The sequence below is a fragment of the Chrysemys picta genome, chromosome 20, assembly GCF_011386835.1.
Source record: "Chrysemys picta bellii isolate R12L10 chromosome 20, ASM1138683v2, whole genome shotgun sequence".
Lineage (NCBI taxonomy): Eukaryota > Metazoa > Chordata > Testudines > Emydidae > Chrysemys > Chrysemys picta.
Window position 1 is genome coordinate 20114546 of NC_088810.1, and position 26414 is coordinate 20140959.

General features: G+C 51.9%; 1 protein-coding gene across 4 annotated transcripts in view; it reads right to left on the reverse strand.

The window, feature by feature from the left end:
• The window catches only part of ARHGEF2 (Rho/Rac guanine nucleotide exchange factor 2), a 132121-nt gene that overhangs the window by 72610 nt on the left and 33097 nt on the right, over positions 1–26414 (reverse strand). For all 4 annotated transcript variants that reach the window (XM_042843297.2, XM_042843296.2, XM_008171971.4 and 1 more), the window contains exon 6: positions 14279–14408. In XM_042843297.2, the coding sequence (XP_042699231.2) occupies positions 14279–14408 (130 nt within the window). The remainder of the gene's footprint in view (positions 1–14278; positions 14409–26414) is intronic.

A 26414-nucleotide genomic window follows, 5' to 3' on the forward strand; every position in this document is an offset into this window, starting at 1 on the left:
GCATGAGAGAAATCAAGAACCCAACAGCAAGCGAGGGGAGGTTTTTGAGCGTCAGTTGGGAAAGAAATCAGAGGTGGAAAGGGCTGCAAAGGAGAAGGCTCTTGCGCGGATTACGTGTGGGAGCAGAGAGAGATGAGGCACATGGAAAGGAACAAGGCCCAAGGAGAGGTGTATAAGGAAGGGGCTCTAAAATACACTACTTATTAAAGCACATGAAAGAAACAAGCAAGCACCCACCTTAGCTTTACCTGGGATGGGGGCCTCCTGAATCTTTACCAGGTACCCACATGGAGGGGACATCTCTAAGGCCAAACCCCAAGTGCTTATGGGGCTGGGAGCTCCCGTCTCTCTCAATTAATTAACCACTTCATCTTTAGACAGCCCACTGCTTTGTTAGCAGCAGCTGCCAACGCTAGCACCAAACGAGCCCTTTGGGGGATGGAGGGGGAGCGCTGGCGCGCTGCCAAGGGCGTTTTAATGAAATCCACTAGCCAAGAAACAAAGCCAACCCCTCTCTCGCACCGGGATGACGACACACGGCTGCTGTGCCAAGCGTGGGCACTCTACCTTCGGAGCTGAAAGGGGAAAACACCAGTCCTGCCAGGAACACTGCTACCCGCTTTGCAGCCAGCTCTAGGACAGAGGCTCATCCCACGTTTACAACTTCCTCTGGAGTGGCAAGACATGGGTTAGACCCAGTTTGCTGCGAAGTGCAAGAATTTGGGCAACCGCTCTAGAAAATCTAATATCCTCTATGAGTGTGTCTCTGCTGCAGATTAGCTCAGCTGTTGCCCCAATCCCCCTCCGGCCAAACCCTCTGACCTGAGTTTAGTGCTGCGTCCAATCCTGGGCTAGTCGGGGCTGGGGTTAGAGACTTTCGCTCTGCAGTGTGGACCCAGGCTAAACCCCACAGGTGCCGCTGCTCCTCCAATGCCTTCCCACAGCTTCCCTCTGCACCCATTACAGGTGAGTCCGCCCACATTTCACAGGGAACGAATCACAGAGCAGCTCCGCTCACTGCAGCCCGAAGAACCAGGGGATGGGCCCCCAGAAGGCCCAGCAACATACAGCAGCGGTGAGGACGCAGGAGCTGGACAGGGCTGCTCGCACCCGAGCTGCAATGAGCTTGGGGGGGGGGGTTCAATCCCACCTCCCACTCTCCCCAGCCCACTTTGCACTAATGAGCCGAGAACAGCCCCCGGACCAGGGAGGCGGAACTGCTGCTGTTCCTTGCAGGAGTGCGTGGAGGACAGAAATTTGCTCTGTGGGATCTGCAGTACCTTTTCCCCGGGCGACACTGCCTCTGCTCCTGAGTCAGCGCACAGGGGAGACAAGGGTTAAACCAGTCCCTGGGCTTCCTACAAACAATCCATCCTTATGTTTACCAAGCAGCCTCTCAGGACTCCACCTTGCCGGGCTGCCTTTCATAAGGGGAGGACCCTGAGATGGAAAAAGACCCATTTAGCCTCCTCTGCGGTGTGCAGAGCTGGGTAATTGCTACCTCTTTGTTCTGAGCCTTTAAATATTGAAGGCTGTCTCCGCAGGGTCAGCGGCAGCAGCGGGAGGCAGCATGTTAGGGAGTTGCGCACGCCGTGCTCTCAATCAGAGAGACTTGACGTTTGTTCTTTCTTGCTTGGGTCGTTCCCTAATCTCCATTAAACCATTCAAACTGAAAGTACTGCAGCATTCTTATGATTATTATGAGGTATAGTGTGCTAACAACTAGGAGCCCATGTCATGGCCCAGGCCCCCTGGACAAACACCGAACAAAAACACTGTCCCTACTTCACAGAGGTTATAATTAATTTCCATAATTAAAGCATAGTTCCTAGTCTGATTGCCATGGCATGGCTGTGAAGTTAGAGGGTCCTACCACCGTGTTTGATTTTCTTCGGGAGTGTGGTCTCCTGGTCAGAGCTAAAGGAGGGGGGAATGGTTTCCTTAGGAGCCCCTAGCAACCTGTTGTCATTCCCACATCCATAGGTGGCCCCAGCTAATGAGGGAAGGTAGTGTGGGCTAGTGGTCAGAACACTGAACTGTGACGCAGGAGACAGCCGGTCTAGTCCTGGCTTTGCCACTGCCCACGAGCCTCAGTTTCCCCTCGCACTCTGTCCAGTCTATTTAAACTCTTTGGAACAGGATCTCTCGCTATGTGTACGTCCAGCGCCTAGCACGCCGGGGCCGTGATCTCGGGCGGGAGCTCCAAGTGCTGCCGTCATACCTCTAATAATAGTTCAAGAGAGAATCAGCAGCAGAAAAGCCGGTGCCCGCACCCTGCAGAGAAACTCCCGGCGCGTCAGATTAACACATGGACGGGCGGCTTGTTGTTCCAGAGGCCCTGGAGGAGACCGGTGTCCGGTAAGATCTGCCGTCAGTGGAAAGCCCCTGCAGCGGAGCTGATGGGAGGTCATGTGCCAGGAAGTGGCCCCTTATGGGGAGAAGGGGAAGTGGCTGTGGGGGGTCTGCCTAGGTTAGTTTCCTTTTCGGAGGCTAGAGCCCTGGCGAAGAGGGTTATGAACAGCAGCTCCCTGGGGAAGGGAGGGGAAGACCAGGCTTAAATGGCAGAATCCAGGCCCCAAGCCAGCAGAGCCGCGAGTTCGTCCTCTTCACAAGTACTTTCTGGGCTTGGCTGGCACCCCCGAGCTCCCCTCCATGGCACAGACGAGAGCCCGTTGGCATTGCTTGGTACCAATACCATGCTGCATCCTAGTTCTCCCTCATAAAAAGAATCAGCTCCGTGTGTAAGGTGGAGAGTGGCTGGGATTTGATTAGATCCTGGGGGGGGGAGAGGGGGGTGTCTGCCGAGCACCAGCAACAAACCCCCCAGGCCTGAGGAAGCTAGGAACCCACCCCCCATAGACCAGTAATGCTGTGGCTCCCCGGCGTGTGATGCTACCAGATCCCCCAAGCTAAGCAGCGTCCTGTGAAAGGAAGGGGTGGCAGCTGAGAAAGGGGATTCTCTTTCCTTGAGTCAGGACCAGCTTCCCCCCTCCTGCCCCCTATGGGAGGGTTCTATCCCCAGCCTGGGTCTGTCTTGTCTGTCGGACCGTGCGCTCTCCAGGGCGGGAACCGTCTCCTACCCTGTATTTGTACCGCACCTAGCGCAACGGGGCTCTGGTCTCTCGGCGCTGCTGTAATAAACCCGATCAATGCTACCCACGCCCCTGTTTGCTGCTGTACCCCCAGGGAGACAGGGCTTGTCCGTGCAGTGAGCTGCCAACTCATTAGGAAATCCGTCCTCGGCAACTTTTTAGCAGGATTAAAATCTAGCGAGGGGCTGCCGGGCCCACATGAGACATTCCACTGACTCACCCACCTCCTCCGAGGATGGCCATACATGGGCCTCTGGATCAGGCGTCTTCATTCCTCTGCACCAGGCAGCAGGACTGGGCAGCCGGTGTTCTACTTATTGGTCCTTCTTTGAATAGCTCATAGACTCGTAGGACTGGAAGGGACCTCGAGAGGTCAGCTAGTCTGGTCCCCTGCACTCACGGCAGGACTAAGTATTAGCTAGACCATCCCTGACCGGTGTTTGTCTAACCGGCTCTTAAAAATCCCCAATGATGGAGATTCCACAACCTCCCTAGGCAATTTATTCCAGTGCTTAACCACTCTGATCGTTAGGAAAATTTTCCTAATGTCCAACTTAAACCTCCCTTGCTGCAGTTTAAGCCCATTGCTTCCAGTCCTGTCCTCAGAGGTTAAGGAGAACAATTAGAACATAAGAACGGCCATACCAGGTCAGACCAAAGGTCCATCTAGCCCAGTATCCTGTCTACAGTGGCCAATGCCAAGTGCCCCAGAGGGAGTGAACCTAACAGGCAATGATCAAGTGATCTCTCTCCTGCCATCCATCTCCACCCTCTGACAGACAGAGGCTAGGGACACCATTCCTTACCCATCCTGGCTAATAGCCATTAATGGACCGTTGTAGGTGCGGAGGGAATAGAATACCAGGCGCGGGGGAGGCGAGGGGTAAAGCAGGTGGTGCGTGGAATTCGGGAGCTGTTTCTGCCACCGTTGGCGGGGGCTGGCGTGTGTGGGTGTTGTTCTCAAGTTGCGTTTTAACAAAAGGCGCAGGATATGGAACGTTACCAACCTGGTTCCCGTAGCAACTGAGGGGATTGTTTAAATACTAGGAATGGTCCGTGAGGCCGTGCGGGTGAGTGGTTACCCCCAAGGAACAGGGCACGCTCCGGGCACAAAGTTGCAACAGTTTAACACCAACGCCAGCGCCCGGCCGCGGAACGTGAGCGCTGAGGAAGGCTGGAGAGCAGTGGATTGAGGTTTGCAATTCTCCAGGCCAAAAATCAGCCTGGAGGATATTTGAAGCCAAACCCGCTAATGGCCGCCCTCAGCAGCTCTCTCGGCGCGGACGCATTATTAGGATGGAAGACCAACACGTTCTGAAGTGCTTTTACCAAGGAAGGCTGCTAGCTGGCTGGCACATGGGTACCAAAAGCGTCAGAGTGGCCCAATAAGATCGCCAGTGACAACATCAACCGCATAGCCAGCCAGCCCACCTGAAGGGCTAGCCAGAGACCAATCCAGGTAGCGCGTGATCTGCAAGGAGGCCCATGTTCCCATGGGAGTTGCCCTGGTGATGAACTAAAGCTGTGATTCCAATGAAGTTTCGTACCTAATGCGTATCAAGCCCTGGCAAGCGAGAGCCACAGGTTCTATTCCCAGCTCTGCGAGTGGCTCACTGCGTGACCTTCGGCAAGTCACTTCACCTTTCTGTCCCTCCGTTTCCTCATCCATCACCCCAGGTGCTTTGAGCAGGTCAAGCTCTGGATCAGGGCCTCTCAATCTATTTCCCGGTAGTGGCTCAGATCTTATCTCATGGGCATTCCCCATCCGTCTGTCCCACTCATACTACACCACTGTGACTGCTACAGTCATTGATTAGCTTCAGTTCAAGTGCAGCGAGGTTTTGTCCTTCTCAGTTTAGTCACCCTGCTTCCTTTGTTCTCCACTTGATCTCCCCGCCCCCCTCTGAACAAGGACCGGAACCCAGCAGCTGCATGTGATCAGCCAGTTCCCTGCAGCGTGGGAACATTTCACACAGGAAGATATCAGTCATTACTCCCCTGTTACAGCGAGGAAAACTGGGGTGATGTTTGCTCACCTAGCCAAGCACAATGCCTAAGCAATCACCCCAACCAACACAGCTCTTACGGTTTCTTTATGCCAACAGGAAAACTATACTACCGTTTGAACGGTTTGTTTCAGATGCTGGAAAATCGGAACAATAAAGAACCAAAGTAAAGTCTCCATGGGGAAGAGCACAGTGTGTATAGCTCCTCTGTAACATGCTACAAAACTCTGCCTGTCACAACAGGAGCTCTGCCTTCAGACACATGCTACATGACAGACAGCAGCTCTCTAGATGCAGTACAGAGAAAACAAAATCTTAAGAATTAAAGTCGCCGCCATCACCATAGCTAGCTCCCCCATTCCCACTGGCTTCAATATACCCATTATATAGATGGGGGAAGCTGAGGCACAGAAAGAAGTGAAGTGACTTGCTTAAGGTTGCACAGTAAGTTAGTGGCAGAGCCAGGAACAGAATCTGGGAGTCCAGTAGTTACACCAGGGAGCTGGACATCAGGAGTTTGCAGTTCTAGCCCCAGCTCTGGGAGGGAGCGTGGTCTAGTGGTTAATGCAGATGCTGGAGAGCCAGGAGTGCTGAGTTTTATCCCCAGCTCTGACTTCATCAATCTTTGAGGAGTCTCTTCCCCACAAGCTTGCCTCCTGGGCGGACTCAAATTCCCATTGAAGCCAGTGATCAGCATCTTCCTGGATCATGCCTTAAAACAGGGTCACATGCAGATTCCCTACAACCCTCCAGTGGGCAAGGGAGTATTGTCTAGTGGTTAGAGCTGTGGGAAGGGCCTGGAAATCTGGACTCCTGGCTCCGATACTAATTCCCTGTTCATTCTATGTATTTCACCGGCACCTCTCACCATGTGACGTGGTGTCTGAGACGTGTCCACCCACTGTGCCTCAGTTTTTCCATCTGTATAATGGGGACAACACCACCTCCTCCCTCCCCCAGGGTGGTGCGTGGCTGCATTTGTGTTTGCTTGGAGATCCTGCTAGAAGAAGGCAAGGTATTATTATAGTGCTTCCTTGCCAGACCTCCCCCAGAGACACACCCCTCTTTTTCAGATCCTCCTCCACGTCTCCGCTCAACAGTTTCATGTTGAAATTATGCAGATTTTCCCCCACAATGGAGATTTGCTACCTACTTTCCAACAGTAGATACCACATAACCAGGGGTGCTGGAACAATTTTTATAGTGGCGGTGCTGAGAGCCATCGAACCAAACTGTGAACCCTGTATATGAAGGAAACCACTTCAAGCCAGGGGATGCAGAAGCCCCCCTAATTCCAGCACCTATGCAGATAACCCCGGATCCTGTAACACCCACCCCCGTCTGCATAAACTAACCCAAACTGTGTCTGATGCTTCCTCCTTCCAACCAATGAGCTTCCTTCAGTCTGCTGGAACCTCTCAATCACTAAGAGTTTCTGTGTACAGGTAGGGATCCCACTCAGCTGTTCAAAACATTCCACTCCCACCCCCATTATAACATCACTGTCTCTCTTCAGCAGGGACTTTCCTACCCCATCACCTCTCATTACAGACCTACGTTTGCCCTCAGCTACACCCCCACCTGATGATGTGTCATGCTCAATGTTTTCAGTTACAGAGGTGAGGCTGAACTCAAAATGTTCCATCTCACACACACACCCCCTATGTACCTTCCAGACCCTGGGGAAGTTTCAACCCCATCGCTCGGTTCCATCCCTCGTAAGTTACCTGTGTCAGAAATGCTGAGCAGTGTTTATTGACAAAAATTCCTATCCTATCCCATGCCCATCACCCTGCTATCTGACCCCCTTCCAGTAAGGCATTAAAGAGTACAATTAGCATCTGTTGCATATGGTGCTTGCTTTCAACCTTCTGCCCATCAGGTAAAAATGGGTGGAGAGAAATATATATTTTTTTTCCATAGCATATCAGGGTTGGAAGAGAACTCAGGAAGTCATCTAGTCCAACCCCCTGTTCAAAGCAGGACCAATCCCCAGACAGATTTTTGCTGTAGATCCCTAAATGCCCCCCTCAAGGATTGAACTCATAACCCTGGGTTTAGCAGGCCAATGCTCAAACCACTGAGCTATCCCTCCCCCCTTATCCATATACACACTCTCTATAATCACATGCATGTGATATGTGTGTATAGCTAGAGATAAAAATCACATGATTTACATATATAAAATCCACAGTGGTCACAGCTTTTGGTCCTATTGATTTCATTTTACTCTTGCTACGGATCCCAGGTGCAAAGTTTGGACCCGCTTTCGCTCTGTTCCTATCCAGGGACTCGGTTTGGCCCATGAGCGGGACAGAAGGTCGGTTAAGAAATTCTGATCTGGATCCAAGCTGGGTACATGGAGGCGGCTGGATCTGGGGTTTAACCCCCGTCCCTGCCCCCTCCTTGTCAGTCTTTGTCCCTCGCCAGCTTAGACTGTGACAGATTAAGGTTTCATTTACGGTTGCCAACCCTCCAGGATTGGCCGGGAGTCTCCAGGAATTAAAGATGACTATTTAATTAAAGATGATGTCATGTGATGAAAGCGCCAGGAATATGTCCAACCAAAACTGGCAACCCTCTCCCTCTGCCGCACAGAGCAGTGCCTATAAAATTAACTTACACAGCTGAACCAGCCTTTGAGGAGACCCCTCCCCACAGCCTCCCATCCAAGCCAGGCATCAGGACCTTGCAGGATCAGGCCCTAAAACAGGCTGACCTGCAGATTCCCTGCATCCCTTGGGCTGGGATCCTGTCTCTTTAAATAAAGGAGAGGGCAGGTTTCACCTGCTTCTTAACAGCCGGATCCAAAGTGCCCTACTGTCAATGGAAGCACTCGATGCGCATCAGATCGGGTCATAAAAGAGGATTTTTGAACTGCCGTGGGAGCTGCCGTCGCATGTGATCAATCACTTCCCAGGAAGTTCTGCCCTGGCCCCGCCCCAGCCATTAAAACAGCGTCCTAACCGCCGGGACGGTGTTTTTCTTTGTTTTCATTAGCCAGTGAAATATTCAAACCAGGCCAGCACTGAATTCTATGTAATGCTCATGTGTAGCTTGGCGGGTTTATTTTTAAAACACACACACACTATTCTGATTTTAGAACATGAGTCACGTCTAAATATAGCAGGGGTTGAAGACAAGGGGACAGTGGAGCAGTGTTTGGGTGGAGGAGCGCTTCCAAACCTTTTGCAAACTGACACACGAACTGCCTGCTGCGTTCGCTTTGCCCACCGCTAGAGGACAGCTGCCTCTGGGGTGGAACATGACTATTGTTTAGTAGCTCACAGCAACAGTGTGCAGGGATCACTCAGCTAGCATGCAAATGCGGCCACCTCCAGGGTGGCAGAACGTAGCTCTGTAGTAGCTCACAGCAATAAATAATTTAATGAAGATATCCTATTTCCTAGAACTGGAAGGGACCCTGAAAGGTCATTGAGTCTAGCCTCCTGCCTTCACTAGCAGGACCAAGTACTGATTTTTGCCCCAGATCCCTAAGTGGCCCCCTCAAGGACTGAACTCACAACCCTGGGTTTAGCAGATCAATGCTCAAACCACTGAGCTATCCCTCCCGCAATGCTACACAGTAACTCACCCACCCAGCATGGAAATGCAGCCACCTGTGGGCTGGAACACACCAGCTGTATAGTAGCTCACAGTACTACTGCACAGGGATTGCTCACTCATCACAGAAATGCAACCACCTCTGCGGCGGAACGCAGCAGCTGTTTAGTAGCTCACAGCAACGCTGCACAAGGCTCGCTAACTCTGGCCGGAAATGCAGCCATCTCTGGGGAGGAGCACTGCTGCTACTGAACGGATACACAGCAGCTCGGCAGAACCATTTAGGGCACGAGGTAAAGAAGAGTCCCGTACTCTATTGAAACTGCATGGGGAATTGAAGGACGCAAAATCTGAGCGTCCACAAGGGACAGTGGCAAGGACGTCAGGGTTAAAACTCGGGCAAAACAATGCCAAAGGACTGTAAAGAACCAGAAATAGGTTCTGTTCCACCTCTCCTCCACACGACACTGGCTGAAGCAGCAACACTCGCAGCTCAGTTCATGGAGAGAGCCCTCCTAGAGAATCACCCCCTGCACACCCCAGAACACAGAGCCTATTCCACGGGCTGCCTGTTGGAGGAGTATTCGGGGAAATCTATGCAGCGTAGCGTGGTAGAAACGGCTCTTTCTGGTGCTTATCGGGGAAGCTAGCTCCCGGCTGATTAACCTGGGCAGCTAAGAAGTGAGAAAGCCAGGTGACACACCGCTATAGCAAATCCCCTCGCTCCAGAATGGCCGACTGCATTACAACACGTGTCCTGCTGCGCCAGGGCCAGCACTGGAGAGGCCCAACCGGATCGCTCAGCCAGGGCCCTTCTCCCATCCCAGAAACGCCGAGCAGCTGGGTTCAATTAGCCGCTGGGTCGGGGAGCGGAGAGACGGCCGCTCCGTGCCACTTTGAAGGCGATTCAAACCCGCAGGCGGGCGGCCCCGTTGAAACTTATTGCTGGAGTGCAGCGCTGGGAGAGACAAAAATACCCCGCGGGAGCAGAGTTCTGGGCATGTGACAGCCGGGCCGCATTTATTCGCCACCTGGGAAGCTGGCAGCACCCCAGGGCCCAGGAGGTAACGCGAAGGTGGGAGCCAGGAGGCGACGGGGTGGGAACGCGAGGGCAAGAAGGCTTCCAGCACCTCTCCTCCCACCTCCCGCTTTGGCCTCGCGACAGTGGAGAGCTCCCCATACACCAGGCGATCTCCTCCGTGGCTCGCCACCTCAGGATTTCACTCGGGCCCCTAGTCTCTTTCCATGTTGCAAAGTAGGGTACTGGGCAGTTGTACGGGGCTTTGCAATCCCACTGCCACTTGGGAACGGGGGCAGTGTGGTCACCCCGTGCCCCCATTTTACAGATGGGAAAGCAGAGGCTTGGAGATCAAAGGACATGAGGGAATCAGTGTCAAAGCCAGGGTCTGACCTCAGGAGTTCTTGGGCCCCAGGCCTGTGCTCAGGCCATTAGGGTCAATTACTCTGCACATGTGTGTGTCACTTGCCAACAATCCCACTAGCTGCACAACTAGGAACCTAGCAGCATCTCCCCACCGTGCTGCAATTCATGGCCCGGGATTTTGTCCTGCTGGGAAGTTTGAGGATATTCCCCCCTTTTCCCAGCCATCTGAGAGCAGTTTTTATTGTCTCCTCCTCTTTAGCTGTTGCGTAGGGTCAGGATTTCCTGGAACACAGATCACAGGCAGGGGCTCAAGCAAAGAGCGCTAATGTCAGAAATGGAGACCTGAACGGGGGACCTCAGATCCCCATAGGGGTTCAGGTCCAAATTCACAGCTCGAATCTTTCTTTAGGGTGAGTCGGAGTCGAATTCTCCAGACATTGGGGCAGTTTGGACTGGGATTTCCATATCTGCCCCATGTCAGGATCGAAGGTTCAGCCCCTAACAGAGGCACAGAGTTACGGGCCATAAAATTACCCAGTCCCTTTTAAAACACGAGGCTGCATAGTCTAGCGGCTGGAACACTGGGCCAGCAATTAGGAGAGCTGGGTTTTAGTCCAGGCTCTGACCCTGGCCTGCTGGGTGACCTCGGGCAAGTCACTGCCTCTCCCCGTGCCTCAGTTTCCCCATATATAAAGCAGCGATTAGCTCTATCTTGCTTTGGAAAGTGCTTTGAGATCCCTGGATGAAAGCCTCGAAGTACAAAGCATTGTTGAGCTTTTTCATGAAGATCCCTGTGTTGATGATGTCGGTTCTAAAGGCCAGAGGTTTAGTATTTGGGGGTGAAGGGCCAGTGGGGAAGAGAAGAGTTCGGGCTCCCAGTTTAAGCACATCCCTGTTTTGCCTGATGCAATTGTTACATGAAGCCCTGTGTGTCCTGCCGGTTTGGCAAACAACGTCTAAGCAGAATATTTTCCCCCGTCCGGCTGGAGATCGCTTTAAAGTCGGACAGAAACAGCCGGTTCCTGACTCCGGCCCTGCGACCACAATCCCAGACTTCCTGGAGAGGGAAGGGGCAGAGGCTAAGGAACTGACACCTCCTTCCCTGAAATGAGAGTCTCAGTCGCGTAACTACTCAAAAGGAAATTTACGAAAGCAACGTTCCAGGGGGGCCCTGACCCATGTCCCGAGTCTGATCCCTTCGAAGCAAAACAAACTAGCAACCGCAGGGCAGTTCAAACCTTGTTCTCTAGCCGCTTCTTGGGCTCCAGGAAGCACTTTGGATCCAAACCGGCTGACAATGGCTTCCCTGGGGTTTTCTAACCAGCCTCAAATCTCTCTCTTGATCATCTCTAATGCTTCCTCTGCACCCCCAGCCTCCAGCTAACGGCACACACAAGCAACAGCTAGGCAGGAGGTATTACGCACTGGTTAGCACAGGTGCGGATGCCAGAACTCCTGGGTTCTCCAGGCAGTCTCTGCCACCAGCTTGCGGAGTGACCTCAAGCAAATCCCCTCCAGCCCCTCGGCTCGGTCTCTGGAAAGCAGGCAGGCGGTACTGCGAGGCTTAGCTCAATCGTGTCTGTAGGACGCTTTGAGATCCTCCGATCAAAGATGCTCCCACTCGCCTGCCGGGTGACCTCTGGCATCTCACTTCCCCCCCCGTTTCCCCTCCCACCCTTTGTCTGGGGCCGGGACTTTCTCTGTCTGTACAGCCAAGGGGGCCCCACTCTCAGACAGGGCTCTCCGGGCACAGAGAGGTTTTCATTCCATTTCCCACCTCCCTCCCTCCCTCCCATGATTAATAAGCAACAGCGAAACGCACAGGAGACAGTTTAAATGCCTACAACCTCCTGGCGCCCCGTGACTCAAGCATCAAGCGATGGCCTGGATCATCTCAGGCCCGGGGGGAGGGGAGGGAGAGACAGACCTGGAAACAGCTGTTGAATGGAGCGAAAAACAGGACCAAGCCAGCCTCTGGAGGAGAGCGGAGGCATTCCCTCGCCCTCCCGCTCCTTCCTCCACACTTGGGAGCCAAGAGGTGAAGGTTGCCAGCGGTTGAAACCGTGCAAAAGGGGGGGGGGGTGAGCAAATCTGTACTCCTGGGCTGGCTGGTAACGCTGTTAACAGCTGGCTGTTCATCCGCCGCGCCCCTGAACGGAGAGGAAGGAGGGAGGATTACATTGGGGAGGCGGGTTGGGATTAATGGTTTCTACAGCGCCCGGAGCGGAGGGTTCACAACCCTGCTTCCCCTCAGCGTCTGGGGGCGGGATTCAATCCCACGGGCCCCCAGCCAGCAGCAGGGCCGGAGTCCGTCTGCTGGGTGCAGCAGCCGAGGGTACAACAGAACCAGCCGCTCCAGCGCTGTGCACCCCTCGCTGAAGGTAGCCGGGGCGGGGGCAGGACCTCAGGGCTACTCCAACCAGCTCCAGGATTGTGGGAGGTTCGAGCCCCTTCTACTGGGCTCTGCACTGGTGAATTCAACCCCATAGCTGTGCTATGCATGGGATCAGGACAGAGAGGTCTCCACCCCCCAATCTCTAGAGGGATGCTTTGGAGGAAGCTGGGGGGGGGACCCATAATGCGCCTGGGCAAGCGTGCACAGCTGCACCTGTTCTGCAAGGGCTGTGCCCGGGGGCTACAGAGCCAGAGCTCTGCAAAAGAGCCTAAGAGGGGTTTAGACTCAGAGTTTAACCCAGCTGCCTAATCCACACTCCTCAGGAAGAGCGAGGCTGCACCCTGCAGATGCTATCGAGAGAAAAGCAACGTTTCCTGTTGTTTGCCCGGCCCTGGAGAGGAAGGGCGAGACAAGCCAGCGTGAAAATCTGCAGTGTGCTGAATGGGCGCGCGTGCATGTGGCACCACTGCCCTCCAGTGGAGGGAATCGGCACTGCCCAGCTATGTGTCATGAGCCCTGTATTGCTGACAGCGATTCCCCATTAGCTCAAGTCAGAGGGGACACCTAGCTGCTTCCTGGGGGCTGCCAGACAATCCTAAATAATGGCTCTTGTCACTCACATAGGGCTAGTCACGTGTGGCTCTCTAAAGCATTTTACAAAGGTGGGTAAATAACATTATCCCAGGGACACTGAGGCATGACAGAGCAGGACCCTCACTAGGCCAAGGTCACTCAAGGCATCTGGGGTAGGACCCAGGAGTCCTGAGCTCAGAGTACTCACTAATGGCTGTTGCCTGTGCCCATCTACTGGAAGGCAGCGGCAGGAGACTCTCTGAAACACATGCTCCAGGACCTGGTCCTGATTAACGAAAGCCGGGGTGGGCAAAGCGGAGCGGTGCATGCGCTTGCTAGAGAAACCAACCCTTCCTGCTGCACCGCCTACCCGTTCCTTCATGAGGCAGGAAAAGGTTTTCACTTCCTCGACCACGAGGCAGCTGCTTTGCAGATACACCCGGTTTTGAGGAACCAAGAGGCTGAGCAGACAGCCCAACGAAGGGGAATTCCAGGGTACCGCAGAGCAGGAGGGTGGGTTACATCCCAATGGAGCTTCCTTCCAGGGCAGCGGATGGATCACAGGGAATCCGTCACCACTAGGTCACTGATTCAAATCCAGCCTGGATCAAAAGCACCGGGGTGATGAGCCAACATCTCACAGAGAATGCCACTTACTGAGTTGCCAGGCACCCTGGGAGGAGAGGTCTCCTACAGGTCCCACCGTCTTCCTTAGCTGATGGGGTCCCAGCACCAGCGGGCGTGGGCGTCCCCCACCCCGCTCTAACCTTTAGACAACACTTCCCTCCCAGAGCTGGGAAGAGAACCCAGAAGTCCTGACACCTGCTCACATGCTTTAACCACTAGACAACACTTCCTTCCCACAGCTGGGAAGAGAACCCAGGTGTCCTATCACCCTCTCACATGCTCTAACCAGGAGACCCCAATCCCCAGCCAGAGCTGGGAAGAGAACCCAGGAGTCCTGTCACCTGCTCAAATGCTCTCACCCTTAGACAACACTTCCTTCCCACAGCTGGGAAGAGAACCCAGGAGTCCTGACATCCACTCACATGCTCTAACCAGGAGACCCCAATCCCCAGCCAGAGCTGGGAAGAGAACCCAGGAGTCCAGTCACCTGCTCAAATGCTCTCACCCTTAGACAACACTTCCTTCCCACAGCTGGGAAAAGAACCCAGGAGTTCCTGATCCCAAACTCCAACCAGGAGGCCCCGGGCTCCCCCCTGCCAGTCCCCGGCCGGGTCACAAACCGAACGGTCCCTCCTACCTTCGACTTGCCCGTCATCTTCATGAAGAAGCTCAGGGTTCGTCCCAGAGGGCTTCCCTCCTGGTGCTGGTTCTCCTGGTCTCCGGCCTCCCCGGCAGCGTCCAGCTGTCCGCAGCTCCCGGCATTAAAGCTGCAGGGGAAGGAGGATTAAAAAAACCAACCCCACAGGCGCTACAGACAAACAATCCCCCTGTTTTCTTCTTGTTGTTTAAAGGCCAGGAAATAGGGAGGGGCCAGCGCCCTTAGCAGCCCCAGCGACACACAGGGCAGGGCGGCTGCAGTTCCCAGCTGGGGGAAGCGCACACAGAGCCCTCTGTTTGCTTAGGCAGCCTTAGATGTCGGGCTGGGCAATTGGGTTTGTAGCCGCAGCCCCTTTGCGCAGGAAATTGGGGGCGGGAGAGGGGGGGATTTCACACACCCCTGAGCTCAGGCGCTCAGAAGCCAGGGTGACGGGCAGCAGCTTATAACCCGCTTCATCCAGAGAGATGGGACACGAACTAGTCTGCACAAATCAACCCAAATGGGGGGGGGGGGGAGAACTACAGGTAAATGCTTCCCATCCTCCCCCCTCCGGCCGATCCCGCTGTCCTGACGTGGAGACTGGGCGCCCTTCGAAGGGACCTGCCACAAGTCACTGGGCCCGCTGCAGGACTCCGGGTGGGGACCTGCCGGCTGTACCACGAGAGGAAGGATGGACTTGTGGTTAAGGGAGTGCCCAGGCGATGTGGGTTCTAATCCCAGCCCTGCCACTAGTTTCCGGGGTGACCTTGGGCAAGTCACTTGCCTGCCTCCGCACAGAAATTTCAGTCCCGTGGCTCTGTCAAAAGCCAGCGCGCCCCTTGCTGTCACCGCCAGCATGAAGGCAGACTCTTAGCACCAGGGTCGCAGAAAGAGCCATCCACGGTAAAGGAATCGATGCCATCCCAGCAGGGTCCGTTTCCTGCATTAGCATCACTGGGGTCCCTCATTCTGGGTCTTCCGCCACACATGGAGGCCCTCACGCGGGCCTTGGCAGGGTGAGGCGTGCTCCAGAAGTCACCCCCCCAGGGACTACAAATAGGTTACACACACACAGAGCGAGGACAGGAGTAGGTCCCTGACTCCAAAGCCAAGAGATGCAGAGCGATAAGAAAGTACCCTCCCTCCCCTCTCCTGGGACAGACTCTTGTCTGGGCTGACCAAGGGGAAGGGAAGGCGGAGAGAAAAGGGTCCCAAGGACGCAGATCTAGGCCAGGTTCGCATTGACAGCTCAGTGCCCGGCACATAGTCCAGCCACGCAGCTTCCAGTTACCCACCCTGCAGGCAGCCAGCGAGAGATCGGCCTTTATCAAAGCCAGGGGAGAGGCCCTGCTCAGTAATCCCAGCCCTGAAATAACAAAGCGCCCGGCTGGCTGGGCCCCCCTAATGAAGACGGGAATGGGCTGTGACAGGGGATGGATGGATGGAGATTATGGTAATCCTCTCGGCAGGGCAGCGCGGGGTGGGCGGAGACCTGGACATCTGCAGCCTGGCAGGGTGGGGAGGCGCGGGAGCCAGGCAGAGGATCACAGCCAAAGACACCAACCGAGCCCAAGGGCCTAGAGGGGAGATGGTAGTGCGAGATTCCAGCGACAGCCGCTCTATACCGCGCTGGCAGCACGCAGGGCTGCGTCTCCCACTCAGGAACAAAGGTCCCCCCCCTTCGGGAGCAGACGTGAAACCAGCTGGAGGGTCTCAGCCTAGCCCCAACAGGCCCCAGGGAGCCACCTACCCTTGTCCCTAGAGGACACGGGCTCAGGGCAGGCATCTGCACGTATGGCCAGCACCGGGCACACCAGGGCCCCGCTCATGCTGGGGTCTTGTGCTTTCCCCGGGGTTAAAGAAGATTGCGACATGGGAGTTCTTATTGCACCAGCCAAGGAGAGGGGGTGTTCTGAGGCGAGGGGGAGCCAGAGCTGTGGGGTGAGGGTGGAGGTGCTGCTTAGGGGATAGGGAGCTGCTTACCCCCAAGCCTGGGGGAGGAGGGGAAGCCCCCCATGCTCTTAGCAGGGGGAGCTGCATTCCTGCCCTGGCCATCGCTGTCCTACAGCTACTAGGGACCAGCAAGATTGGCAGGGGTGGGGCTCGCCCTGCCGCTGCAATCCGGCACCTCTCACTGCCCCATCGCCCAACGAGAATAACAGTGCCAGGGCCCTAAGCAAACACGGGCCAGGCTCCCAGGGGGCCGGCACCGCGCACAAGGGCCTCTCTGTCTGCGAATGAGCCTGGGCGCTAATTAACGGAGGTGAATTATGAGCAAGGCAGACCCATTATGGAGAGGTCAATTAACACGTCTGCGTGGCCGCAAAGAGCTTTTGTCCCCCCTGGCTCGGAGGCATGCGGCGCGCCCGCTGGCTGGAAAGGGGGCCACGTTCTCGTTGCAACCGCAGGGATAACCGGCAGCTGAAAGCTGAATTGGTCACCCCCACCCCTGGCTGCAATCGACAGGGAGGGAGGGAATACAATGAGGCCGGTGCATGCAGCGTGGGCTTGGCTGTCCAGGACAATTCAGCGTCGCCAACTCTGGCGGTATCAGGTGGGGTTTTTCTTAAAGGCCCCGGCTCCAGGAGTCAGGGGATTAAGGAGGTGGAATTTCATACCCACATGGTCCACAGACCCCAATTTAAGGTTTTTCCCTGATCTTTTCCTGGGTGGGGAGCCAGGGGTCAGCGCTCTTGGAGGGAGTCAAGATTTCCAGGGCGCCTCCCCAGGGCACCACCCAGCTCCCACCCAGCCTTGTCTGCATTGTAAAGCTTTGCCAGTGTAGCTACACAAGCAAAAACCCTCCTGGCCTGGATGCATTTATACCAGCAAAAGAGTGTTTTGCCGGTATCGCTGGTCCTGATTCGGGGAGTGAAAAATCGACAATGGCGGCAAAAACACTTTTTAGGCAGCAGAGCTGCATCTACACTAGGGCTTTTGTGACACGGTTGTGTCATTAAACAATCACAGCCCCTAACTGCTAAGCTGGCGAAACCTTTACGCGTAGATCTGGCTGTAGAGGGACTTTCCCAACAGGAAGGGGAAGCTTCCAGCTAAATCAGACTCAACACATGAACCGAGTCCCCTTTCACTTGTCCCCGCCCACCTCACCAGTTCGCAATGATCGAAGGCTTTCTGATCCCTTCCCAGCCCCGGCGCCTGTATCCCTGCACTGAAGTCATAACGCCCCACACGAACCGCAGCGCTCGTTTCTGGGGCAACAGGCTAATGGCAGAATGATCTCAAACGGTGAATGGGGACAGAGTCGGTGTGAGGTTGGGTTGTAAAAAGTTTTTAAAACCTAGTGGTGCAGCCCGATGAGTGATCCCATTGAAAAAACAAAACAAAACATCTTTGATGTCTCAAGACAGTCCTTACCCAAGATTATTAACAACGGTTTGTATGACTGTAGCATCTAATATTTGTATTGTGAGCACCTAGAAGTCCCAGTCACGGACCAGGGCCCCCACGGTGCTAGGCGCTGTACAGACTCATAGACTCATAGACTTTAAGGTCAGAAGGGACCATTATGATCATCTGGTCTGACCCCCTGCATGCTGCAGGCCATAAAACCGTCCCCGCCCCTTCCCTGGACTCTGCTGCTGAAGTCCCCAATCCTGTTATTAGTGACCTCAATCGGCAGAGACCCTCCTGCTAGAGATCCCTGCCCCATGCTGCGGAGGAAGGCGAAAAACCTCCAGAGGCTCAGCCAATCTGCCCTGGAGGAAAATTCCTTCCCGACCCCAAATATGGCGATCAGTAAGACCCCGAGCATATAGGCAAGAGTCTCCATCCTGACCCCTTTTAGCCATTATGCTATTTACCTACCATTGTTTGGTTTTCCTTGACAACTATGTTTTACCATTAAACCATTCCCTCCATAAACTTATCTAACTTAATCTTAAAGCCAGACAAGTCCCTCGCCCCCACCGTTTCCCTCGGAAGGCCGTTCCAATATTTCACCCCTCTAACGGTCAGAAACCTTCGTCTAATTTCGAGCCTGAACTTCCCCACGGCCAGTTTATATCCATTCGTTCTCGTATCCACGTTAGTACTAAGCTGGAATAATTCATCTCCCTCCCTTGTATTAATCCCTCTAATATATTTAAAGATAGCAATCATATCCCCCCTCAGCCTTCGCTTTGTCAGACTAAACAACCCAAGCTCCTCTAGTCTCCTTTCATACGACAGGTTTTCCATTCCTCTGATCATCCTAGTGGCCCTTCTCTGCACCCGTTCCAGTTTGAGTTCATCTTTTTTAAACATGGGAGACCAGAACTGCACACAGTACTCCAAATGAGGTCTCACCAGCGCCTTGTACAACGGAAGCAGGACCTCCTTATCCCTACTAGATATCCCTCGCCTAATGCATCCCAAGACAGCATTGGCTTTTTTCACCGCCACGTCACACTGTCGACTCATAGTCATCCTGCGGTCTACAAGGACCCCTAGGTCCTTCTCCTCTTCCGTTACTTCTAACCAATGCGTCCCCATCTTGTAACTAAAATTGTTATTGGTCATCCCCAAATGCATCACCTTACACTTTTCACTATTAAATTTCATCCTATTTCTGACACTCCAATTCACAAGCTCATTCAAGTCTCCTTGCAGGATATCCCTATCCTCTTCCGAATTAACAACGCCTCCCACCTTCGTATCATCCGCAAACTTTACCAGCCTACTCCTGCAATCGGTTCCGAGGTCAGTTATAAATAGATTAAATAAAATGGGTCCCAAAACCGAACCTTGGGGAACTCCACTGGTAACCTCCCTCCAACCTGACAGTTCACCCTTCAATACGACCCGCTGCATTCTCCCCATTAACCAATTCCTTATCCATCTCTGGATTTTCAAATCGATCCCCATGTTTTTCAGTTTAACCAATAATTCCTCATGGGGTACAGTATCAAACGCTTTACTGAAATCTAGGTATATTAGGTCCACCGCATTTCCCTTATCTAATAAATCCGTTACTTTCTCAAAGAAGGAGATCAGATTCGTTTGGCACGATCTGCCCTTCGTAAAACCATGTTGTAAATTATCGCAATTGCCACTACCCTCCAGGTCCTCAACTAGTTTCTCCTTCAAAATTTTCTCTAACACCTTGCACACTACAGATGTTAAACTAACAGGCCTGTAGTTACCCGGATCACTTTTTTTCCCTTTTTTGAAAATAGGAACCACATTAGCTATTCTCCAGTCTAACGGGACCACCCCCGAGTTTACAGATTCATTAAATATTATCGCTAACGGGCCTGCTATTTCCCGCGCCAATTCCTTCAATATTCTCGGATGAAGATCGTCCGGTCCTCCCGACTTAGCCTCATTAAGGCGTTCAAGTTTTGTTTCCACCTCGGATACGGTAATCCCCCATCCCGAACGCCCCTCTGTTATGGTGCTAGTATCCCTAATCCCTTCATTGGCCTCATTAAACACCGACGCAAAATATTCATTGAGATATTGCGCCATGCCTAGATTGTCTTTAATCTCCTCTCCGGCAATAGTCTTCAGCGGTCCCACTTCTTCTTTCTTTGCTTTCTTCCTGTTTATGTGGCTGTAAAACCTCTTACTATTGCTTTTGATTCCCCTCGCTAGGTCCAATTCTACACGGCCTTTGGCCTTTCTCACTCTATCTCTACATTCTCTGACTTCACTTTGGTACATTTCCTTACTGATCCCTCCCCTCTTCCACTCTTTGTACGCTTTCTGTTTTTTCCTAATCGCCCCTTTGAGTCGGTCGCTCATCCAGCTCGGTCTAAATCTCTTGCTTGGTAATCTTTTTCCCTTTTTGGGAATACAGGCCTCCGACAGATCATGCATCTTTAACTTAAAGTAATCCCAGGCTTCTTCTGCATTTAAATCCATTAATACATTTGCCCAATCCACTTCCCTTACCAGTCCCCTTAATTTGTTAAAATTGGCCTTTTTAAAATTATAAACCCTAGTCTTTGACTTAATTCTGTTACTCCTTCCCTGTATTTTAAACCGAATTAGCTCATGATCACTGGAGCCCAAATTGTCCCCTACTACCACTTCCTCAACGAGGTCCTCACTACTTACCAGAATCAAATCTAAAATGGCCTCCCCCCTCGTCGGTTCAGCTACCACTTGATGGAGGAATTGATCAGCAAGCACATCTAGGAACATCTGAGCCCTATTATTGCTACTAGCGTTTGTTCCCCAATCTATTTCCGGGAAGTTAAAGTCCCCCATAATTACACAGTTTCTATTAGTAATTACTTCTCTAAGCACATTAAATAGTTCCTTATCCATATCCTGGGTCGATCCCGGCGGTCTATAGCACACTCCAAGCACTATCCCCGGAGAGGCTCTAGAAGTCCTATTACCCATTGTGAGTATTGCCCAGACGGACTCTGTGTTGTCTAATCCATCCACTATTATTTCTTTACAGTTTATTTCACTATTGACATACAATGCCACCCCCCCCACCTTTACCTCTGTTCCGGTCTTTCCTAAACAGCGCATACCCCTCCATACCTGTGTTCCAGTTGTGACTGTCATTCCACCACGTTTCCGTTATTCCTATGATATCTGGTTTCAGCTCTTGGACCAGGAGCTCCAATTCCTCCATTTTATTACCTAGGCTTCTGGCATTGGTGTATAGACACCCTAATGTATGTCGTTTAGCCCGTCTCCCATTAGTAGCACTATATGTTGCGGGCCTCCTAGTGTCCGTCCCTCCTGTCCTTCCTATGTCCAATCTCATCTCCCCAGCTATGTCTCCTCTCATTTTACTCACCTTCTCCATACTGGAATCTGGCGTGGAGATTAACTGTGCATCTCCCAACCATCTCCCCAAACTTGCTAGTTTAAAGCTCTTTTGATAAGATGAGCCAGCCTCCCTCCCAGAAGTCTATTTCCTTCCCTACTCAGGTGAACAGACACAGAACAGAAAGACAGGCTTTGCCTCAAAGAGATTACAGTCACCTAGAGATCGCAACCAAGAGCAGGGCCCTATTGTGCTAGGAGCTGTACAAAGAATCATAGCACTGTAGGGCTGGAAGGGACAGCAAGTGGTCATCAAGTCCGGCTGGGCAGGACCAAGTAACCCCAGACCATCTCTGACATCCCTGTCCTTAAAACCGCCAATGAGGGAGATTCCACAACCTCCCCTGAGAATTAGAAAGATTTTCCTAATATCTCCCCTCAGTCTCACTAGCTGCAGATTAAACCCATTGCTGCTTCTTCTATCTTCAGAGGACACGGAAAACAATTGCTCACCGTCCTCTTTGTAACACCCCCTAACATATTTGAAGACCGTTTTCAGCTTTCCTCCTCCCCCAGCCTGTCTTCTCTTCTCAAGACTCAACGTACCCCTACCCACTAAAGGGACTACATGGCTTGAACCATACCAGTGTGGTTGAAGTGGCACAAGATTTTGTGCAGAAAAGGTCCAAGAGCGCACACAAGTTTTCACACTAACTAGACAAGCGAAGAAATATTTTCCCCCTGTGTAAGGTTGGGAAACTGAGGCACGGATCCTCAGTCAGAGGTATTGAGGCTCCTAACGCCTATTGAAATCAATGGGATTTGGGGCACCCAAATCCCTTTGAGGATCTGGGCCTAAGTGACTTACCCAAGGTCACAGAAGGAGGTCAGAATTGAACTCAGATCTCCTGAGTCCCAGTCCAATGCCTTAGCTACAGCTAAATGTGAAATCGACCTTAAGTACAAATGAAACTGACTAGTCCCACTGAAGTCCAGCAGAAGTAAACAAACAGCAGAAATAGGGGAGGGTAAAGTCCAGTTTGGGTAGCTACATTCCAGCCACCTCCCCCTGCAGTTTCAACTGGATGTGGCCTACGTCTTCACTTCCTGTCCTAAACCCTGCCAGTTCTAATAACCGGAGGTGCTGTTAGTAACACAGACGTGTGTTGATTTAACTCACAGCTTTCACTAGATACCTGGGAGTTCTGCCCCAGGCCAGCAGGAGTTCACCCATGATTTTTCAAAAGGACTGGCCAGAATCAACCAATATTTTCCTTTTCAAGTCCGCTCCAGTCGGGAAGCTGCGAGCAATATGTAGCACACGGCTCCATTCTCATTCATTCATCCATCCCCTCCCACCAGCTCCAGCGACAGATCCCTCGTCGCTGGCTGCCCCGCCTGACACAGATACAAACAATGGAGGGCAGTGTGTGACAGGCGGCTCGGGAGACATTCAGGGAGATGGTGAGGCCTAGTGGTCGGAGCAAGGGACTCACAAGCCCAAGGTTTGCATTCCCAGCCCCGAGAGTGGAGCCTGATGGTCAGAGCTGCAGAACATGGAGCCGGATCTAGTATAGGAGGAGCAAGGGGTGGAATCCGTTCCCAGTTCTACTACCTCTGGCCTAGATACACTTCATGGTCTGTGCTGGCTTCTAGCAGCCTAGACCCTGGCCACTGAAAGCTCGTTGAGGGAGGAGCTTGTGGTGGTTGAAAATTAATGCAGCCTCCCTGTGCTCAAAAAGCGGGGGGACAAGTCCAGTGCACAGGAATACTCTGGCTGGGAACATAATTATCATCTCTCTGTTACGGATGGGGAAACTGAGGCACGGAATGGGGAAGCAACTTATCCACTGTCACCCACCAAGTGGCAAATAGACAACAGAGTTGCAGGTTAAAGACAGAAAGGGATCTCCTCCAACCGTGTGCAGGATCTAATCCTGACGCCGCGGCCTGGGCTGTCACCAGTAGGCAATACTGGAGAATGTCATAGGGATGGGATGAACAACGCTATCTGAATTAGCACAGCTGGTTGAAACTTTGTCTACATTCCTCCCCCTCCCCCCCACACACACAAAGAAAACCCTGGAAACTTCCCTGAGAAAACCAATTTCATCCAGATTTTTGTTTTAAAAAAAAAAAAAAAAAGCCCAAACCCACAAACCTGAACCCCCCAACTAGAAAAAGAAACCCCCACCACCACCAATTTTACTTTAAAAATCCAGAAACTTTGAAAAGTAACAAATGTCGGGGTCTCTTTTTGTTTGCTTTCTGCCTTTTGAGCCTTTAGGGAATCACATCTCCCAACTTTACAAGGGGGCTAGGAACTTACTTGGAAAAAAAAGAAAAGAAAGCGGAGGGTCTCCCGTCACATGACCCCGGGAGCTGGAGCTTTAAGGAAAAACCCCACCGAATAGCACAAGACTTGCAGTAAAGCAGCCAGAGATGGCGACGCTGAAATATGCTAAGGCCGTGAACTGTGACAGACAGGCCAAGCGGCCAGGCCTGAGACCAGATCTGTCAAGGCATTTTGGTGCCCAGTGCGATTTTCAGTAGGGGCCTGTCAGCATCTTCAAATCTGTACAAGTCTGGCGCCAACCTCCTAGGAATCTCAAACCCTTCCCGTACCATCTGTGACAATTACCCCCCTTCCACCGAAAGCAGAGACCAGCAGCATCTGCAGATGCCAGGGCACCCCACTAGGGGGAGGCTGTGCCCAAGGCGTAAATATGAATGAAGCCTGTTCAGAAATATGAATGAAGCCTGCCTGGGCCAGCCAGTGAATGAAGTAAGCCCCGATTCTGCCCTCTCAACACAGCCCAGGCTGGGTTTGTGACCACAACTGGAGAGCAATAAAACGGAAGCGTTCTCCCCAGCTCGGAGCATCGCTAAGGATTTTCTCAGCAGGCCTGCCTCTGCCCCTGCCCGCAGGTCCTTCTCCCGCCAAAAGTAGCATTCAAGCCTTTTCTACACCCCTAGGTTGGAGCTAGTCTCCCTCTAGATGGCATATTTCTCTCTGGCCCCCTTACTGAGCCCCCGTCACTCTGTGAAATGTTTATCCTCACAGCACCTCTGCGAGGCAGGAAGCGGTTATCTCCAGCGGGGAGCTGAGACATGCAGAGATGAAGGCCCTAAACCTCACAGGTATTTAGAACAAGGGGGTCCAGGGGGCCAGGGCCCCTCACTTTTTACTGGCCAGAAGGGTGAGCAATGGGTGTGTGTGTGTGTGTGTGTGTGTGTGTGTGTAGAAGAGCACGTGGGGGGCAGGGTCTCAGCAGAAAGGGGTGGCACAGAGGCAGGGTCTCCGATGCCAGTAGGCCCCACACCCTTTTAGGGAGTTCCACTCCTGATTTAGGCCCTGCTAATTTCTGTTGAAGTTACACACCTAAATACTAGGGCCGTCGATCGATCGCTGTTAACTCACGCGATTAACTCAAAAAAATGAATCGCGATTAAAAAAAAAATGAATCGCCCTGTTGAACAATAGAATGCCAATTGAAATGTATTAAATATTTTTGGATGTTTTTCAAATATATTGATTTCTATTACAACACAGAATACAAAGTGTACAGTGCTCACTTTATATTATTTTTATTACAAATATTTGCACTGTAAAAATGATAAACAAAAGAAATAGTATTTTTCAATTCACCTCATACAAGTACTGTAGTGCAATCTCTTTGTCCTGAAAGTGCAACTTACAAATGTTGATTTTTTTTTGTTACATAACTGCACTCAAAAATAAAACGATGTAAAACTTCAGAGCCTGCAAGTCCACTCAGTCCTACTTCTTGTTCAGCCAATCGCTAAGACAAACAAGTTTGGTTACATTTGCAGGAGATAATGCTGCCCGCTTATTTGCAATGTCACCTGAAAGTGAGAACAGGCATTCGCATGACACTTTTGTAGCCAACTTTGCAAGGTATTTACGTGCCAGATATGCTAAATATTCGTATGCCCCTTCATGGTTCAGCCACCATTCCAGAGGACATGCTTCCATGCTGATGATATTCGTTAAAAAAAATAGTGCGTTAATTAAATTAGTGACTGAACTCCTTGGGGAGAATTGTATGTCCCCTGTTCTGTTCTACCCGTGTTCTGCCATATATTTCATGTTATAGCAGTCTCGGATGATGACCCAGCACATGTTGTTTGATTTACGAACACTGTCACTGCAGATTTGACAAAACGCAAAGAAGGTACCAATGTGAGATTTCTAAAGATAGTTACAGCACTCCACCCAAGGTTTAAGAATCTGAAGTGCCGTCCAAAATCTGAGAGGGACAAGGTAGGGAGCATGCTTTCAGAAGTCTTAAAAGAGCAACACTCCTATGCGGAAACGACAGAACCCGAACCACCAAAACAAAAACAAAAAAAATCAACCTTCTGCTGGTGGCATCTGCCTCAGATAATGAAAATGAACATGCGTCAGTCCGCACTGCTTTGGATTGTTATCGAGCAGAACTCTTCATCAGCACGGATGCATGTCCTCTGGAATGGTGGATGAAGCATGAAGGGACATATGAATCTTTAGTGCATCTGGCACGTAAATATCTTGCGATGCTGGTTACAACAGTGCCATGCGAATGCCTGTTCTCATTTTCAGGTGACACAGTAAACTAGAAGTGGGCACTATTATCTCCTGCTAATGTAACCAAACTTGTTTGTCTGGACAATTGGCTAAACAAGAAATAGGACTGAGTGGACTTGAAGGCGCTAAAGTTTGAGATTGTTTTATTTTTGAATGCAGTTATTTTTTTGTACATAAATTCGACATTTGTAAGTTCAACTTTCATGATAAAGAGCTTGCACTGCGGTACTTGTATTAGGTGAATTGAAAAATACTATTTCTTTTGTTTTTTACAGTGCAAATATTTGTAATAAAAATAATATAAAGTGAGCACTGTACCCTTTGAATTCTGTGTTGTAATTGAAATCAATATATGTGAAAATGTAGAAAACATCCAAAAATATTTAAATAAATGGTATTCTATTATTTAACAGTGCGATTAATCGTGATTTATTTTTTTAATCGTTTGACAGCCCTACTTAATACCTTTGAGGAGCTGGCCTAAGTGATTTGCCCAAGGTCACCCACGGTGCCTGTGGTACAGGAACTGAACCTGGTTGCAGGCTCCTGGCCTGTCTCCCCCAGCTCAGGAAGGGCTGACCCCACATGCCCAGACTCTACTCAGCCCCTTTCTGTGGGGGCACAGCAGGGCCGCCCAGAGGATTCAGGGGGCCTGGGGCAAAGCAATTTCGGGGGCCCCTTCCATAAAAAAAAGTTGCAATACTATAGAATACTATATTCTCGTGGGTGCCCCCCCCGGGGCCGGGGGCCTGGGGCAAATTGCCCCACTTGTCCCCCTCTGGGCAACCCTAGGGCACAGTTTGATTTAGCTGGGGATTG